Source organism: Carassius carassius, chromosome 3 (genome assembly GCF_963082965.1).
Source record: "Carassius carassius chromosome 3, fCarCar2.1, whole genome shotgun sequence".
Classification (NCBI taxonomy): Eukaryota; Metazoa; Chordata; class Actinopteri; order Cypriniformes; family Cyprinidae; genus Carassius; species Carassius carassius.
This window is the reverse complement of record NC_081757.1, coordinates 6819922-6839049: the sequence shown is the minus strand read 5'-3', so window position 1 is coordinate 6839049 and position 19128 is coordinate 6819922. Positions and strand designations below refer to the sequence as shown.

Below are 19128 nucleotides of genomic sequence, written 5' to 3'. Positions count from 1 at the left end.
AGGGCCTACCTACTAAATGCAAGGGCATCAGCTCATGGCAATGCTCTGGCTTCAAGGGAGCGGAGTTCAAATACCGGAATGAAATGTAGTTAGAACTCCCTGCTCAACCGGAGCCATCATGGTGTGAGGTAGATAATACAGAGCTGAGAATGGATTACTCAAAACTACCCTGCGTTAGCGGGGGAGTAACACCATATGCCCCTGAAATGTTAGACAGGGAGCGGGCCTGCAAGTGGCTCCAAAGGGTGACAGGGATTTGTCCTGTGCCCAGCCTGGGGGAGCGGAGCTTGCTTGCAAGCCAACCAACTTTCACCCATCGTCCGAGCGGTTCAGCTCAACGGGCTGAGTGGAGCCAGCTCTAGAGGCCTAAAAACCAGTAGCTCTGTTCGGCAGGGTCTGGCAAACTATCACATCGCAGAGCGAAAGACAGCCTGACCCGCCTGAAGGATCATACCTCAACTACCACCCTGCATTACTCTATCACCCCTGAATGCAGTGAAAGGGGCGGGCTTTGGCCAACAACTCCCATTTAAGGGAGGAGGCTGAAATCTCGGGGAGGAAGCCTACACATAATAAAATGCGGCAGCTATACTTAGCAAAACGCCTCCAACATCCCAAACATAGCCTAGGCCAGCTACAGAGGCGGCCCGGGTTAGGGCCAACCTACAAACATAGATCTACCTGAGGGCTCGGAGGAGCCACAGCCTACTTGATTGAGAGGCTGTGAAACACTCAACCTACTGCCAGGGGAGCGAAGTACTCAGGATACCAATGTCACAAACCGAAAGGTAGGACATAAGATCTATCTGAAGCGCCAGCGTCAGTCTAAACCTAAAGTAAAAAAGTTTTCTTTTTTTTTAAGGAAGACCAACTACTCTACCCCTAGGCGGCTTAAAGCCCTGAGGCTAACATAGAAATGAGTGGTGGCCCACCACGCATAAAAATGTCATGACAGGAAGGCCATCACCTACTCACACGGGAGTCAAATCTTTTTTTGAGCTTCTCCCTAAATCGTTCTAGCCACAAGCTGGGGGGGGGGGGGGGCTTCAGGGCCCTGAAGTTCCAATACCTTACCTCATTGCTCCTCTAAGAATGACTCCCTAGGTCTATACAGGGAACAAGGTCTGTAGAGAAATACAAATCAGTGTTAGTATACACACAGAAATTATATTAAAAACCAACCAGTTCACCTGCGGCGTGCAGAGTGAAGACTCGCCAGAGAGTTCTCTATGAACCTGGGGGCCATCACCTTACATGCCTGAAAGAGGCGCTCTCACCAACCAAGCCGAGGCGGGCCATCAGAACCTTGTTCCCCTCATAGACCCAGCCCCAGGCCTGGTGTAAGAAACGCCTGGGGAGTCGGGACAAAGAGGAGAGGGCTAGGATAGTAACAGCCCTCCAGGAGATGATCCATCACTAACGCTGTGATCGTTTGTACTGGATCACCTCCCTCAGATCCTTCTTTTTCCTGCGGGAGTCACGCCTCCTCTGTGACCTGCTCCTACATGGAGGGGGTGCACGAGAGGCGACACTAGCTCTCTGGCCCTGTCTACGGCCCTCAGGTCGTGAAGGGCCAGGCTCTCCCGCCTGTCTGGGCTCGGATCCGGATCTCAGCGGTATACAGGTCTTAAACGCCGCTGAGCGCGCCTTCGCCTCCCTGAACTTTCCAACCACCGCCTCCACGGAGGTGCCAAAAAGTTCAGAGGGCGAAACCGGTGCATCAAGGAGAAAGGCCTTCTCTTTCTCCCCGATGCCAGCCAGGTTCAACCACAGATGCCTCTCCGTGGCCACCATTGCCGCCATCGATCGACCGATCGAAGCGGCAGTCTGTTTAGTGGCCCGGAGAGCAAGATCTGTGGTGCGGCGCAGCTCAGCCACCGCCTCAGGGGACAGCCCTGCCCCCTGGTCGAGATCCCCCAGCAGGTCGGCCTGGTACGCCTGCAACACCGCCATAGTGTGCAGGGCAGCACCGGCCTGACCCGCTGCCGTGTATGCTCTGCCATTCAAACGCGCTGTGGTCTTGAGCGGTTTGGATGGCAGGGCTGGAGCACTCAGTGTCGACGCCCGCCCAGACACGAGATGGTTCGCAAACGTCTCGTCAATGGGCGGCATCGACACATACCCATACTCGCCGATCCCCTCAACATCAGCGAAACTAGCCCGCTGATGTCGGTGGATCCGAGCAGAGTATGGGTTCTTCCATGCCCTCTCGATCTCAGTATGGAGATCAGGAAGAAATGGAAGGCTCGCCTGAGCTGGTGGTCTATGGCCGGGGAGAAATCGATCGTCCAGCCTGCCACGAACAACTTCTCCCCTAACGCGCCGCCATGGCAGTTGCAACCTGTCAGTGGCGCGTTCCATTACATCCAGCAGCTCAGCATACACGGGGCAGGGTGGCTGAGAGGGTTCAGGGTCCACCTGAATGACCTCCTCATCATCCATCACCTGCCCGTCCTGAAGAGCATCTGTTGCAGGAACAGTAGGAGAAAAATCCTCTTCGTCATCCACCTGCAACTCACCCTCGTCATCCGCCGAATCATCTGAGAGGTTTACACCCCTCTCAAGACGATCGGCGAGATCCCTCTGGGAACCCCATTACGCGAGTCGCCGCTCTGCCTCAGCGCGAGCGGGACCTGAGCCACGAGGTACAGATGGTGAGCCCTCCTCACTCGAGAAGAAGGCTAGACGAGAGCGGAGCGTTTTCAAAGCAAAAACGCTCACAGTTTGCACAGACAGCTCCCTCAAGAGCCGCCTGTGCATGCTCTTTGCCCAGACAGAGAACGCACAGTTCGTGTGAATCACCCGGCGTCAAATACCTTGGGCACGGATCCGCACACTTCCTGAAGCTTTCAGCCTTCTCCGTGCGTTTCATTTTCTTTGCCGACTTTTCCAGCGATATCAAACAGACAGTCCCTGAAGACGAAAAGATGTTTGTCATGTTTGCAAGGCTCCCTTTTATACTTGCAGGTCGCACGTTAATCATTCACGTTAATGATTCACGGGCTGTCGCCGGTCATTATGATTGCCGTGATTTGATAGTGATTTCAGACACCTGTCACACCTGAGGCATTCCCCAAAGCGTCATTCTGACGTAGTGTAGAGTTCCCTTTCGAAAGGGAACTCTCCTCACACAGTTACTCACAAGTGATTGTATAAGAAACTATTTTTTAGATAAGAACAGTTTTTTAGTATTTGAAAACATTCTCAAAAATATAGAATATACTGTAATTCTCTCTCTCTCTCTCTCTCTCTCTCTCTCTCTCTCTTTTTCTGTTTTGATAATGGATTTCAAAATATTTTATACTGTATTTTAATTTGCAACCAATTATAGAACCTTCCTGGTTGGCCACATGGTTAGTTAGGATTGGCACAGTGTTTTGATCATTATTTTACAGTCCATAACGGGGCCATTAATGTTAAAAGCACCTATTTTTGGGCATAAACCTTTGAAATAAGTAATTTAGCTGTTGATTACAGAAGCTTTGTATGTGTTTCCCCTTGATTCAGCTCAAAAGGATCAGTGTAAGCAGGCATAATGAAAAGAAAAGGATCAAATGTTACAGAAAGCTGCTTTTATGTGTCCCACAGGGACCACAATGGAGACACAACACTTATGAACCACTGTTTCGCATTTGGGATGCATGATTTTTCACAATGCATATCCTTCCTTACTTCATTTGAACCAGTAGTTACTGTAGTTCATTTGTAGTTACTAGAGGAAGTTACACTTGTACACTTGTGAGTGAACACACACTATGTTTGCTGTCCCAGCCAGTGGGCTGCAAATTATGAAGAAACAGCATGTATTTACCCGGACCCCAGATGGGACGTGCTTTAAACACACTTTATTTTCACAGCCAAAAGTTTCCCAGATTTGCATGCTGTATGGTGCTTTGGGCTTCTTGCCAGTACAAAAGAGAACAGTGATCCAGTATTTTATTTAAAAGCTTCTCGTACAACAATGGGCTGCTAGAATGCTCATCAGGGGATATGCCATGTATTGCTCAACTCAAGACAAGACATATTGAGTGCACAAAAGAAAGAGCTACATGATATAGTACTAGAAGGCTTGTTGACAGCCGTACCTGCTTCGACACCCTGCTGCTGATGTTTTGCACCATGGAATCAAGAAAGCCATTGACAGCAATATTTAATTTTTTAGTGTAGTGGCCAGTGAAAAATCTAAGGGTGACACCCATCCAATAAAGTCTGCAGCATCAGTGGAAAGTTTAAAACAATACAGTATTTATATGTAATCTGTCAAATTAGTTAAAAATAGTAGATTAGTTTGTTAATTAATGGTGATTAATCGAATCCGAAATAAAAGATTTTGTGTACACAATATATGTGTGTGTACTGTGTATATTTATTATGTATATGTAAACACACCCATGAATGCATATATTTTGGAAAAATATGTTATGTTTATATATTTAACATGGATGTGATTAATCGCGATTAATCGTTTGACAGCATTCATTTGAACATTACAAATTCTAGGCTGTTGGGAACTTAGGAAATTCTTTGCAACATGTTTTGAGGTTTGGATCTGGTGAAACATGAAGCAATATTAGTAATGTAATTCAGTGCAATAAGGCAATGCTCATTTTACATATTACCCCCCAGCACATACACACACACATACAGAGACTCAATCTCCCCCTTGCAAATACTCAACAAAATACATGAATATGCCAAGGAAACTTATAAAGCTCATTCACCCCTAAACAATAAATCTTTCAGCCCAGTTTGTGACTGTAATCTTGTTACCTAGTGAGGGCACCACAGCAGACAGTCTCACTTGTCTATTCAAAGACAGTGGAAACAGGTTCTGGCTCTCTGTTTCTGTCTCTCCTCTGCTGTGCTCACTGCCACTGTCTCCTGTGTCACACTCTGTGCTTCCCAATGACTTCCTGTCCTGTCAGCCTCTTTCTCACCTTGCCTTCCTCTGCCTCAAAGTAAGCTGTACCTTCTTGTATACAGTTGTATACAGTACAGATACAGTAACGTTCAAAAGGTTTGGTGTAAGACTTTTTTTTTTTAACAGAAATTAATAATTTAATTCAGACAGGATGCATTTAATGGATTGGGAATACCACTGTTTTCTTTAAACTATTAAGCAGCACAAAAGTTTTCAACATTTATAATAATAAGAAATGCTTCTTGAGTAGCAATTAGCACAGATATATTTGTAGCAATAGCCAACAATGCATTGAATGGGTCAAAATTATAGATTTTTCTTTTATGCCAAAAATCATTAGAATATTAAGTAAAGATCATGTTCTATGAATAGTGTAAATTTCCTACCCTAAATATATAAAAACGTAATTTTTGTTTAGTATTATGCATTGCTAAGAACTTAATTTGGACAACTTTAAAGGAGATTTTCTCAATATTTAGATTTTTTTGCACCTTCAGATTTTTAAATAGTTGTATCTTGGCCAAATATTGTCCTGTCCTAACAAACATACATCAATGGAAAACTTATTTATTTAGCTTTCATGTGATTTATAAATCTCAGTTTCACAAAATTGACCCGTAAAACTGTTTTTTTTTGGTCCAGGGTCACATATATAGAAATCAGCTTTGCTATCACAGGAATCAACTGGATTTTAAAATATTAAATACAAAAAGAATATATTACGTTTTTACAGTATTACTGATTTTACTGCATTTTTTGATGAAAAAAAAAATGTTTAAGACTTATTTTTATAAACATTAAGTCTCACCAACAACATAAACATTAAGTCTCTCTTGAATGGTGTATTATATATATTCTGTTTATAATGGCAGATGTTAAATATATATGTGAAAAATCTTAATTTTAACCCCACAGCCAGACATTCTGAGTCAATGACCATCGCTGTATTTTCTTGATATATTCCCCTCACCAGAAAGAAAAATGTTGGCCTGTTTTTCCTGTGATAAGTGCGGGAAATCAGAATGGCCTGCTATTCTGTGTTAAGGAAGTCATCTCGTGCAGGTTTTCCAAACAAGTGCTCGCTGTAGCCTTTGGCATGGCAAGTGACATTGGCATTCCAACACTATTGCTGCTCTGTCTAATGCTCTCTGCCTCATGGGACCTAATTATGCTCATTTTCATTTTGGCTGAAGCTCAGGAGTGGATGGAGGGTAGAGTTGTGCAGAATGTAGATACAGCTCAGGAGGGGTTTTGTTGTGCCTATATTTAGACTGCCAGTTCTAGCCATGGACCATGAAGCTGCGATGCATTGCACACAGTTAATCTGAGGCACACTGATACATGGCCTAAATGCATGCCTGCCTAGACGTGGTTAGTTTGGTTTTATGTGCATTAGCTTCGATAATATGCCAGCAGCACTTTGGATCAAAAATACTTAACATGGAGGAAATCTTCTTTGAGGATGTGTAATTGCTTTTTTTGCTGGTCAGAGTCAGATGTTTCAGAACATTTTGGAATAAGAATATTTCACTACAAAATTAAAGTTTTAGACTCACCTTTATGTCATTAAAAAGCTGTATAACCTTGTTTTTTCTTTCATGTAAAACAAAATGAATTTTTTTTAAACGGTTATACAGTTACAAAAAAACAAACATACAAAAAAAAAACAAAAAAAGAAACAACAGGAAAGCATTTAAAAAGGGTACCATAAAAGTAGTCCATATAATGTTGTGTGAGGAACAAACTGAAATTTAGGTCCAGTCATGTGGGGTTGGAATGTCTTAACGGTGAGTAAAGAGTAAACAGTATTCTTTTTTTGGGTGAATTGAATTACCTGGATCCATTGAATAAATGGTTTAGATGAGTCTTAAAAGTCATCACTTTTTTTTCTTTAAGGTCTAAAATTTTAAAACTTGGTTACTTAAAAACTAAGATAAGTTTAAGATGAATCCAAAATATAAGACTGATTACCCCTTGGGTACCTGCTAGTTGGTCAAACTAGTTCTTAAGGCATTGTCGTAACATAGAGGCTAAGATTATGCAACTGGCCCCTGTTTAAAAGAATAGTTCAGCCAAAAATGGAAATTTGCTGAAATTGTATTTACCCTTAGCCTGCCAAGATGCAACTGAGTTTGTTTCCTCATCAGAACAGATTTGGAGATATTATAATTACATCCCTTGCTCTCCAATGAATCCTCTGAAGTGAATGGGTGCCATGAGAATGAGAGTCTAAATGCCTGATAAATAATTCCACACAACTAATATGTTTTAGAAAAACAAAGTAATCACAAACAAAACAAATTGCACAAATTCAACAGTGTCCTCTATCCACAATTTAGCTTCCTTCAGTGAAAAAGTTGTCATAGGAGAGAAATGTGCACAGATCAAGCATATTTTGGCCATAAGTGATGGATTAAAAGTGGGTTAACCCTTGTGGATTGTTCAAATTCACTACCCTTTCGAGTTTTTCGGGATGAAAACAGCCACTCAATTAAACTGCCGTAAAAATGTATCAGATTCAAATTTTTTCAAATTTTTTTTGCATAAATCTGTTAATCAACCTCAGTCCTGATCAAAACTACCAAATGTTTTTTAAAAAAATCCAAGATTTTAACTCTTTAATTGCCAAGTTCATAAATGATGTCACTGATTTGGGGGAAAAAAACACACAAAATGACTTATTTGCAATATAAAAGTAATTGTGGCTGGATTTTTTTTTTACTTTTTATAACAGTCTTGGGCATGTCAAAGATTAGTAGCAACATTGGCTTTGATGCATTTTTAGTTTTTGTGCAACATTAGATTTAATTTTTTCTCCCTAATTTGTTGTTGGTGGCTGTTTTTGCCCCATTGACTTCCATTATAACGACATTTTTTGATTGCAAAGCCATGACACCATGTAATCATGCATTCTTGATTTATTGTGGTTTTCCCTTTTGGGAAGAGGTAAAATTTGTTAATTTTACAGTTGATCACTAGGTGGGACCATTAACCCTTTAGATAGGCCTGTGCAAAAAAAGGCTTAGTTTCTGGCTTGTATATGGAGCTATATGGAGTATAACAGCAAATTATAATGTTTGTCTGTGTGTGAGATTCTTGATTGTTGGTGGTTTTCCATGTTGGGAAGAGGTAACATTTGTTATTTTTACAGTTGATCACTAGGTGGGACCATTAACCATTTAGATAGGCCTGTGCAAAAAAGCTTAGTTTCTGACTTGTATATGAAGCTATATGGAGTATAACAGCATATTATATTGAGTGTGTATATGTGTGTGTATCAGAAAGAGAGAGAGAGTGTGTGTGAGAGAGACCTTTGCGCACTTACCTTAATGTATTTCAGAAAATCACAATGTACACCTCAGCTCTTAGAACTACATGGAGTAAACAAAAGTGTATTTATGCACCTGCTGCCTTTTAATGGTGGTGAAAGTATTCGGTTGTTAAGTGATGACGTAAGAAGCGCTGTTTCCAGGTCCAGGCCTCAACTCGCTTCACTTGAGAATATGACCTCAGCAGCCGTTTATGAGCACTGTTTATTCATATTGATAATTTAAGTTGACCGCTTTTTTAAACTTACGATATACACTACAGTCTCCGTGCTCACAGCGTCCCAAACACAAATAATTTTTATATATTTTTTTTATATTTATATTTTCATTGTCTGGCTATCTGGTACTTCGGTATGGAGTTAAAGGTTAATATTATAACTTTTTCGCTAGTATTCTATCACATTGTGAGTTTATATTAGCACCTTTTGTTGTTTTCTCGTGGTAACTGATAGAGCGTTTGGACACGGAAGCGCTGCTACGTGACGTCAGACTTAACAAGCGAATAGACTAAACAAAAGCAAAGTACGTGGATTTAAACACTTGCATGCCATCGTGCTGGTCATTTAATGGTGAGAAGAGCAGCAAGCAACACGAGAAAGGGCTTGACTTGTACCAAAGTTTTAGAAATGATTATGTAGCGTGACCCCTCCAGCGAGCTGCAGCTTATTTGAAGTTGGTATTGCATTTTGGGTCATAATACATTATGATTTTTAGACAGGATTTTAAGGTTTTAAACTGGCTTTACCATCAAGAAAAGAGGAGCATTTCACTTATAGGCCATCTGTACTTTTCACCATCAAAAGGAAGCAGGTGCATAAACACACTTCTTTTTTTATTGTTTACTCCATGTAGTTCTGAGAGCATGAGGTGCATATTTTGATTTTTTCAGATACTGTACATCAAGGTAAGTGCACAAAGGTCTCTCTCACACCCTCTCTTTCTCTCTCTCTCTCTATCACACACACACACACACACACCATAATTTGCTATTATACTCCATATAACTCCATACAAGCCAGAAACTAAGCCTTTTTTTGCACAGGCCTGTCTAAAGGGTTAATGGTCCTACCTAGTGATCAACTGTAAAAAATAACAAATGTTACCTCTTCCCAACAGGGAAAACCACCAACAATCAAGAATCTCACACACACACAAACACTATAATTTGCTGTTATACTCCATATACAAGCCAGAAACCAAGCCTTTTTTTGCACAGGCCTATTTAAAGGGTTAATGGTCCCACCTAGTGATCAACTGTAAAAATAATTTTCTTTACCTCTTCCCAAAAGTGAAAACCACAAACAATCAAGAATGCATGATTATATGGTGTCATGGCTTTGCAATCAAAAAATGTCGCGATAATGGAAGTCAATGGGGCAAAAACAGCCACCAACAACAAATTAGGGAGAAAAAATTTAAATCTAATGCTGCACAAAAACTAACAATGCATCAAAGCCAATCTTGTTACTAATCTTTGACATGCCCAAGACTGTGATAAAAGGTAAAAAAAAATCCAGTCCACAATCACTTTTTATATTGAAAATATGTAATTTTGTGTGTTTTTTTCCCAAATCAGTGACATAATTTATGAACTTGGTAATTAAAAAGTTAAAATCTTGGAATTTTTTTAAAAAATTGGTAGTTTTGATCAGGACTGAGGTTGATTAATAGATTTATGCAAAAAAAATTGAAAAAAATATTTATCTGATACATTTTTACAGCAGTTTAATTTAGTGGATGTTTTCATCCACGAACATCCCGAAAGGGTACTGAATTTGCCCACAGTGTACCGTTGAGTTTTTGAAAAATTTCAAAGCATTTTCCCAAAATATGGGTCAAAATGAGATTTGTCACCAAAAATCATTCCATTAGCTCAAACACAGAGAAAGTTGTGGCCAAAATAAGACTCAACTTTACCCCCTAGTGGACGAAAACGTCCCCAACAACGCACAAGGGTTAAGTGATTTCTGGTAGCCAATGCTGATATTTCAAATCAACATACCCCTACCCCAAAAGGTTCTTGCCCCTATTTTGATAGATCCATCCCACACATACGAACGTAACCAAAGTCTCTTTAAGACAGGTCATGTCACTCGGCGGCCATCTTTGAAATGAAGCAAAACTGTTCACTAAGATTAAAATTAAATTTCATATTTGAAATCATCAGAGAAATGTGACAACAACTGTGTAATAAATATTGTTTCTTTTGCTCAAAAAGCATTATGAAAAAGCTTATTTCTCAGGCTAGATCAGCCAGTGCGCATGCACAGTCCTAAGCGCATGTCTCAGAACCATAGACTGTAAAAAAATATGGACGTAGTGTCCGTGACGTCACCCATAGACTCCTCAATAGCGGTTTTGAAGCGCAAAGTGTGCAGAGCGTGCCGTCGCCATCTTGGCAGCGCGTCACCGCGCGACTCTCCCGGATAATCGAAAATGGGCAAAAAGGCGGGAGCTGATTGCTGAAGCCACGCCCACCTAGCGCGACGGCATTGTCAGCAGCGGCAATCCACCTGTCACTCAAGTGGCCACGCCCTTAATTATGCAGAATTTTAAGTCTTAATATAATTTAAACGGATGAGTTTAAAAAAAATTCACCCCCCTCACAGTTGTCATTAAGGGAAAAATTAGCAATATAGACCAAAATCATTTTTTGAACCAGGCTGTAAACATGTTTTTTTCTGCTGTAAAGTTGGGTATTTTAACATGGGGAGTCTATGGGATTGACTCCCTTTTTCAGCCAGCCTCAAGCGGCCAGTCGATGAATTGCAGATTTTGTCACTTCCTTATTGGCTTCACGAGAGAGAGCACGAGGTTGCTGCTCGCTCAGAACGCTAACTGTTTCTATAGCAACCAGGACTTGCTAACGGCAGCTGCAGTGACACGCTGACTTTACCAATACGCACAACTGGCACATCCGGGAACGTAACTGTCAATTTCATCACCGCCCCTTTTTAGGGGAAAATAAACTAGATTTCCCATAGACTTCCATACAAATTAGTGGCAAAAAAGCAACGTCGGTACACAGCCGGCAGACGTGAATAACTTTAAGAAATCTCTAAGACTAAACATGTCAAGTAATTATATGTCCACCCTGCCTGCCACAGAGCATGAAAGATACATCCACAAACTTAATTTGTTCAATTTAAAAACACATCCCTTCATTCTCCCAGTGTCAAACTGGTGTAACAACCTCACCCAGTGGCCAGAGTCTTACCTGGACATTTACTCATACCTCATCAGGTCACCAGGTAAGCCAGTGACTGATTTTACTTCGTATTTGAAAGTAAACATCTTTAAATGTATGTGTTTATATTTAGAGTAACGTACTGAGTGCACTTTTCTGTCCAGCCATACAACTAGCCTGGCTTAGCTTTCGATTAGCATCATACATAATTCATGATATTTCCATAACAGCAAGATATTGATGATGATGGCAGGCAGCCATGACCTTCAAATTCGGGGTTTTACAAAAATTATTGGTGCACTCAACCACACAATAACTCTTTGTCATGATGTAAGGTTAGTCCACTTCCTCGATCCAATACTGTATGGCGGTTTGTTTTCCCCTTAAAGTGGGCGTGAATCTGTTCATAGACATTCTATGATGCTGCGCCAGTTGTGCGTATTAGCAATTGGCTCTTTCATTCAGAAGGCGGGGCTTCCTGCAATTGAGCGGCCATATAGAGCGTTGCATTTTTCCCCTATTCAAAACTGTACGAGTGACACGTCTTTGGCAATCTTTAATCTTTGACGTAAACCAGGCAACGATTATGGCAGAATCTACTGTGCCAGCCAGAAAAGGGTATGATGTCAATTGTGTTACTATGGTAATACAGGTCGAATGTGTTTTGGTGTGTTTTACTGTGAAACACAGCAAAGCCAATGTTACTCACCTATCGAGAAGAAACAAAGCAACCTCGGCTTCCAGTTGCAGGCCTTCCCGCTCCTTGAGTTCTCTCCAGCGCTGGAAAGCTCATGAGGATTATTGTGATGTTTTTATCAGCTGTTTGGACTGTCATTCTGATGGCACCCATTCACCGCAGAGGATCCATTAGTGAGCAAGTGATGCAATTATAATTTTTCCAAATCTGTTCTGTTGAAGAAACAAACTCATCTATATCTTAGACGTTCTGAGGGAGAGTACATTTTCAGAAAACGTTCACTTTCGGGTAAACTATTCCTTTTATGATGGAGCTTTTATCATGAAGTCAGGGGTCAGTAAGATCTTAGGGGCCAAAAGTGCCAGATTTACAATCTTTCTTTAAAATTTATCATGTCTTGTAAGAATAGATCTTGGATTTTTTCAGGTGTAAAAATCTGTTCTAAATCAATTACATAAACGCATGTTGTTCTGATGTCTGATATCTTATGAAGATGTGTAGTGAATAGGGAGATATTTGCACGTTTTGAAAGGTCACTGGTGACAGTTTAATTGTCCTGTGTATGTACTAGAGGTGAGAAAATATTGTGTATATACCTCTATTGAACACCTATTCCTGAGGAAGTCAGACCAATTGATCCGAAAGCTCAATGTTTCAATACTTTTAGAAGTCTAAAGTGAGCAAAGCAGTCGATACACATTTCACTCATTTCCGAGTTTCGATTCTCAGCTGCTGTATCTAATATAGTCCTTGCTGTCTCAAAATGTATCTGCCTATCCAGATAAAAGCTCATTTCAAAAAGTGTATTTTGTCAAGCAAATCAAAAGTTTAAGCATTTAAAGGAGCATTGCGAAGGTTCTGAAATTTCTAACCGTTACTGACACCAGTGGCCGTTAGAGGAACTGCAGCCAGTCTCATGCTCGTTCTCAGTGTGCACACTCTTTTTTTTTTTTACTTACGAGGAGTGTCCGTGGGTGTCTGAATTGTGTTGGAGGCTGGTCGCTTCTTTCCATCCGCAGAGTCCATTTGAAAACACTATTGCCGCTGCTTACTATAATGGCTGGCGTGCCGTACGGCTGTAAGCCCAAGTAGACGAGAACGCGCATGAAGTCACATTTTGTGAATTTTCGCGCCAATTCAGGCCCGACTCCTCCACACACAATTGAGCCTACAGGCTGATAGAGGCAACCGTGGTGGACAGTCGAGGTGTCATTCTTTTTTTTTTTTACATCATGGTTGGCTCATACATGTACAAATGAAAACTCTATCTTAAAGATTTTTTTTTAAGTAAAAACCTCCACATAGCTCCTTTAAACTATAGGTTTGTCAGGTCCTAAAGGTATGTTTTATACAATTTAATCAAAGCATATTTTTATTCAATCTCAATTTACTTGAACATGTATATGTATAACACATGCAACGAAACACCCTCATTTATGTTTTATAGTAAGCCTACATAATATAAGGAGTTAATTAATTTCAGTGAGTCATCTTTGTGAAGCTGTTCATTTATATGAACTGTCCAAATGAACCGATTCAAAACAATGAAAGCTCAATCCATATCAGAGAGCAATTGAGTGTTTACTTTGTTCTTCAGTTTGATGCATTGTGGCCCATTTGTGCACCTTTTACGAACATCATTTGTGTAACGTTACACCACCAGTCACAGAGATAAAGTTTCCTTGCGCAATTTCATTTTGAATGTAAAAAAAAAAAAAAAAAACGTTTTAACATTTGCTGCAAGTGTTCAGTTCTTTTGATGTTTTGACATCAAGACTCATGGAGAAAAAAGTCAATTTTGTAATGTGCTCCTTTTTGATACCTCAAATTTTCTGGCTTGTTCAAGAGAGGTGTTCTACTATTTTTTCCTAGAAAGCAGATCTTTTTTCCCCCTGACAACAGTACATTTGGGGGGAAATTCCCCTACAGAATTAAGCTGAGGAAGATACTTTGCTTTGTTGACCATCCAGAATAGAGTAGCAAACCTAGTAAGTATCCAAAACACTCTGGCAGCATGCTGACAACCAGCTTGGGAGCCATAGGAAGCACATAGCGTGGCCTGGCAACCCTCTACAAAACCCAAGCACTTGGACAGACAAACACCTCTCACATTTTATTCAGTAAATGTAAGTGCAGCTACTTGTAATCACAGTTGTTCTTCATTTAGAAAAAATATCCTGCATACTCTAGAAGTGCTGTCTCACATAAGGCCACATAAATTTCCAGCGTTTAAAATGCAAATCTGCACTCAGGCACCTACGAATGATTCATAGTTTGTTAGCGGTAAAGGTGAAGCATGATGTTTTTATACACTGGAAATGTAAATCCTGGATTGAAACCTGAAATCAGCAACAGATGGAGGCCAGCTGTAATTTCATCGACTAGATCCATTAGAAATTAGGCACGTTGTACACCTGTCTCCGAGTAATTACATTTATTCAGATGTTATGTGGATGTAGTCGTAGAAGGAACGCCAATGAAGAATCACTGAAGAGTAAACAGTACATATTAACCAACTAACTTATTCTTGGAATGGAAGTGCAAGATAATGGAAAAACTTGGCTTCCGGCTTTTTATGGTTCTTTACCCAAAGCCTGACTCTGCGATGAAAAGGAAGGTGTCGCTCAATGCCTGAAGAGCACACCTGAGACAATCTGTTTTATTAAATGCTCTTCCATTAAGCTCTATGCAGTTGTGCTGTAGATAATTTAAACAAAGCTATTAATCATGTCCAAGCATGGGTTTTGGGAACAATGGAGAGACTAGAGAAGATTATGGAGAAAACAGCCATGAACTTGCACACAGCCTGAAAGAGGCTTTTCATCAGATGCTGAAATGAAATGTGCTCAGAGCCTTTGACTGATATTTGAATAATACACATGGTTTAGGATATAAACAGGGTTGCTCCAATGCATCTGGATCACAACAACGACATCCAGACTCAGTTATAGATTTTTGTGCATCCTGCAAGCTGTATCTGATTATTGAACAAAAAATATATTTTCAGTCTTACGGATGTAACTCACTAAACTAAAAAAGATAAGTTTCTTTAGCAGTAAGATTTAGTTTGGGACACTGTTGTTAGCAATATTATGAATTATTAATATAATTTATCATTTACAAGGCTATTGGTGTTTTCATTTTTATAAATACATAAAAAATAATTGTATTAAGAGTATTGTTATAGATTTCTCTATATCCAGTATGCAGTGTCTGAATTAACAAACACAACATATACTGCTTTGTATATTATGTAAATCACTGGCAATATTAATATTATTTATTTCTTAATTCATGCATACTCTATATAAAAATTATTGTTAAAGTATAGTTGCAGATTATTTTGATTGATAAACTAATCTTTTTTGTTTTAATGAATCTAACTGATTTGTATATTATTTGTAAATCACTCAACTAAAAGATATCATTATTTTAATATTTTATTATAATGATAAAATTACAACAATTTGATATATTTTGTAAACTATTGATAAGAAAAAAATATCCTGCATATACTCTAACTGTCATGTAACAAATGTGAACAAACCTCAGAAGTGCTGTCTCACATAAGGCCACATATATTTCCAGCATTTCCAGCACCAAACTTTTGAAGTACTAAAAAAGGTGGGGACTGTTGCCAATACTGGGAATAATTAATAAATAAAATTAAATTCTATTTATTTAATAAAGTTAAATTCTAAACATACATACAGCACATACATGAAAACTATATATGAAATATGTTAATGTCAAACACATAAATTTTGTCCATTAATTACCATAATTCTGGATTGCCACATAATGACCAATGACCAAGGTCCCGAAGCAAAACCACTGATCCTTGACTGGCCTTAGGCATGGTTCAGTGGTGGGCTGAAGCTGATCCTCAGTCAAAGCTCTTTGAGGAAATTAGTGACCTGAAGATGCTGTATAAAACCGATGGGCAGTAAAGGAGCAAGGCCTTTGCCTGTAAAACATTAACTGCAGTGCAACTCATTTGTAAAGTGTCTCTCTCTCCACTGCTGTAAACAGAAAGATTAAATCTACTTGATGTACTGTGCTGGACTGTGCTTCTAGGGGCTGGTGGCATTGTCAAGGTGTGTGTGGATCTAGAAGCATGTTTGCTTCTGTGTGTGGTTGTGTTCTGTCAGCGGTACATCTGTGATTTCTCCTGCTTGGAACACTGCTGTCCAGATTGTGTTTGTTTTAGCTGGCAGATAAGAAGCCTGTGGAATAGGAAATAAAGGCAGTGCCGCTGCATACCCTGGAAATAACTGATTTCAAATGCAAGCATTTGTGTTTTCAAGCAGATTCTGACACTGATAATGGTGTTTCAGTGACACAGTAGGGGAGATCAGGGATAATTGTCATAATTTAAATTATTTTCACTTGGATATTTGGATTTATTCAGAAAGGATTTAGCATCAATGTGATTGAACCCAATTGAAATCCCTTTTTTGTTTTGCATTTAAATGCCTTTTTAAAAAGTCTGTATGTACCTGTATATATATAATTTTTAAGTGTTCATATCTCTTGATGTTTTGACATTAAGGCTGATAAAGAAAAACCTAGGATTATAAAATCTATAATTATTTTTTTCTTGCATGGCTGGGACTTTATAATGTGGTGTTTTTTGTTTATCAGTGTATTTTGTGCATGCAAGCACATTTATTATTGCTAATACTAAGGGTAAGTTGTTTGAACAAACCTCTACCATAAGTATTAAACTTTTGCACATAATTCATCATGCACCGTTTGTGCTACAGAAATGAATGATACGTCAAATCGTGTGGCTTGTTCAGGAGAGGTCTTTTATTACTTTTCCAAGAAATCGGACTGCAATTCTTCCTGGTGGACAATAAATGGGAGGGGAAAAAATCCTACAGACGTACTCTGAAGGATGAACTTTCTCTTTTCACTTGGATTTATTCAGAAAATGTATGGCATAATGCTTTGAAAAATTGCTTCCAACTATTTTCTTAAAAGTTTAACTGTCATTACTCAATTAAATCATACATAAATAAATCCAAAAGGACAGCATTTATTTTATATATATATATATATATATATATATATATATATATATATATATATATATATATATATATATATATATATATATATATATATATATATATATATGTATATATATATATATATATATATATACATATATATATACATATATATATATATATATATATATATATATATACGTATATACATATATACATATACTACTACTTAAAACATTACTACTTTAATGCTTCTTCTGCTCATCAAGCCTGTATTTATTTGATCAAAAATACAGAAAAAACAGTAATATTGTGAAATAGTATTACAACTTAAAATAATAGTTTTCTATTTGAATATACTTTAAAAAAATAATTTATTCCTGTGATGCAAAGCTGAATTTTCAGCATCATTACTTCAGCCTTCAGTGTCACATTTAACATTCAGTCTATTACATGATCATTTAGAAATCATTCTAATATTCTGATTTATTATGAGTGTTGGAAACAGTTCTGCTGTCTAATATATTTGATGAATAAATGGTTAAAAAGAACTGCATTTATTCAAAATAAAAAAAATTCTAATAATATATATTCTAATAATATATTTTCTTTACTATCACTTTTTATCAATTTAACACATCCTTGCTGAATAAAAGAATTGATTTTATTTAAAAAAAGAAAGAAAGAAAAAAAATTACTGACCCCAAATTACTGACCAGTAGTGTATATTGTTATTACAAAATATTTATATTTTAAAAACATAGCTTCTTTTTTTTTTACTTTTTATTCATCAAAGTATCCTAAAAAAGTATCACATGTTCTGAAAAAATATTAAGCAGCAGAACTGTTTCCAACTTTGATAATGAATCATCATATTATAATGATTTCTAAAGGATCATGTGACAATGATCCTAAAAAATCAGCTTTGCATCACAGAAATAAATGATAATTTAAAGTATAATAAATTTAAAAACAATTATTAAAAATTGTAATAATATATCACAATATTAAATTTTTTTCTGTATTTTTGATCAAATAAATGCAGGCTTGATGAGCAGAAGAAACTTCTTTCAAAAACATTAAAAATAGTAATGTTTCCAAACTTTTGGTCTGTACTGTATATATATATATATATATATATATATATATATATATATATATATATATATATATATATATATATATATATATATATATATATATATATAATATATATATATATAATTTTTATTTTAATGATTTAATTTGCAAATAATTTTGGGATGAGGTAAAGGTTTAATTTAAGCTTGCACATGATATGGCTATAATGAGTGCACTGTGTGTTATAGTGTGTTACAGTGATCCCTGCTCCCACATTCAAGTTGACTTATGTCTCTGGTTGTTCTACACAGTATACATGATAATTATCTTTGTGCTCCCCACATGTTCTATGCATTTGACCTTACAGTCCAGGGAGAACCAAATTGTGTTGCTAATTATTTCACGGTGTGGTTTGTACGTAATCGCACCCTTAGGCCATCTGCCTTACCAACACACCAATGCATCTGCGATGAATGTTTCACCAGCACTCTCTGAATTATGATACATTTTTCAAAACTCCAGGGACCTTCCATTGGGTTCATGCCCCGGCCATCAAGCGGAAAAACACATATCCCCTGCTTGAATAAATTGGTGGTGCTGTTTTCAGTATTTTCTCTCTTTCTATTGTAGACACATAGAGAACTGGACAGGATTGCAGATTCTTAAGGATGTCGACATGGAATTGTACACAGGACTCCAGAGACTGTGAGTATTAAAAGAACCGATCCTATACTGGTGATTATATGTGTTTTACACTAAAGCCTGGTGCACACTGAACAATTTAGGCTGTCAAACACTTCCTTTAAAAAAATCATTACTGACATTTGCTCAATGGATTTCTCGTGTTTATGTGATATAATTTCAGTTTTGTTTGTCAATGAGGATGTCAAAATGTGAGG

At 38.3% G+C, this 19128-nt stretch overlaps 1 protein-coding gene across 1 annotated transcript in view; it reads left to right on the top strand.

Moving 5' to 3' along the window:
- The window catches only part of ntrk3b (neurotrophic tyrosine kinase, receptor, type 3b), a 126600-nt gene that overhangs the window by 10235 nt on the left and 97237 nt on the right, over window positions 1-19128 (top strand). The window contains exon 2 of the mRNA XM_059526929.1: window positions 18860-18934. Within this exon, the coding sequence (XP_059382912.1) occupies window positions 18860-18934 (75 nt within the window). The remainder of the gene's footprint in view (window positions 1-18859; window positions 18935-19128) is intronic.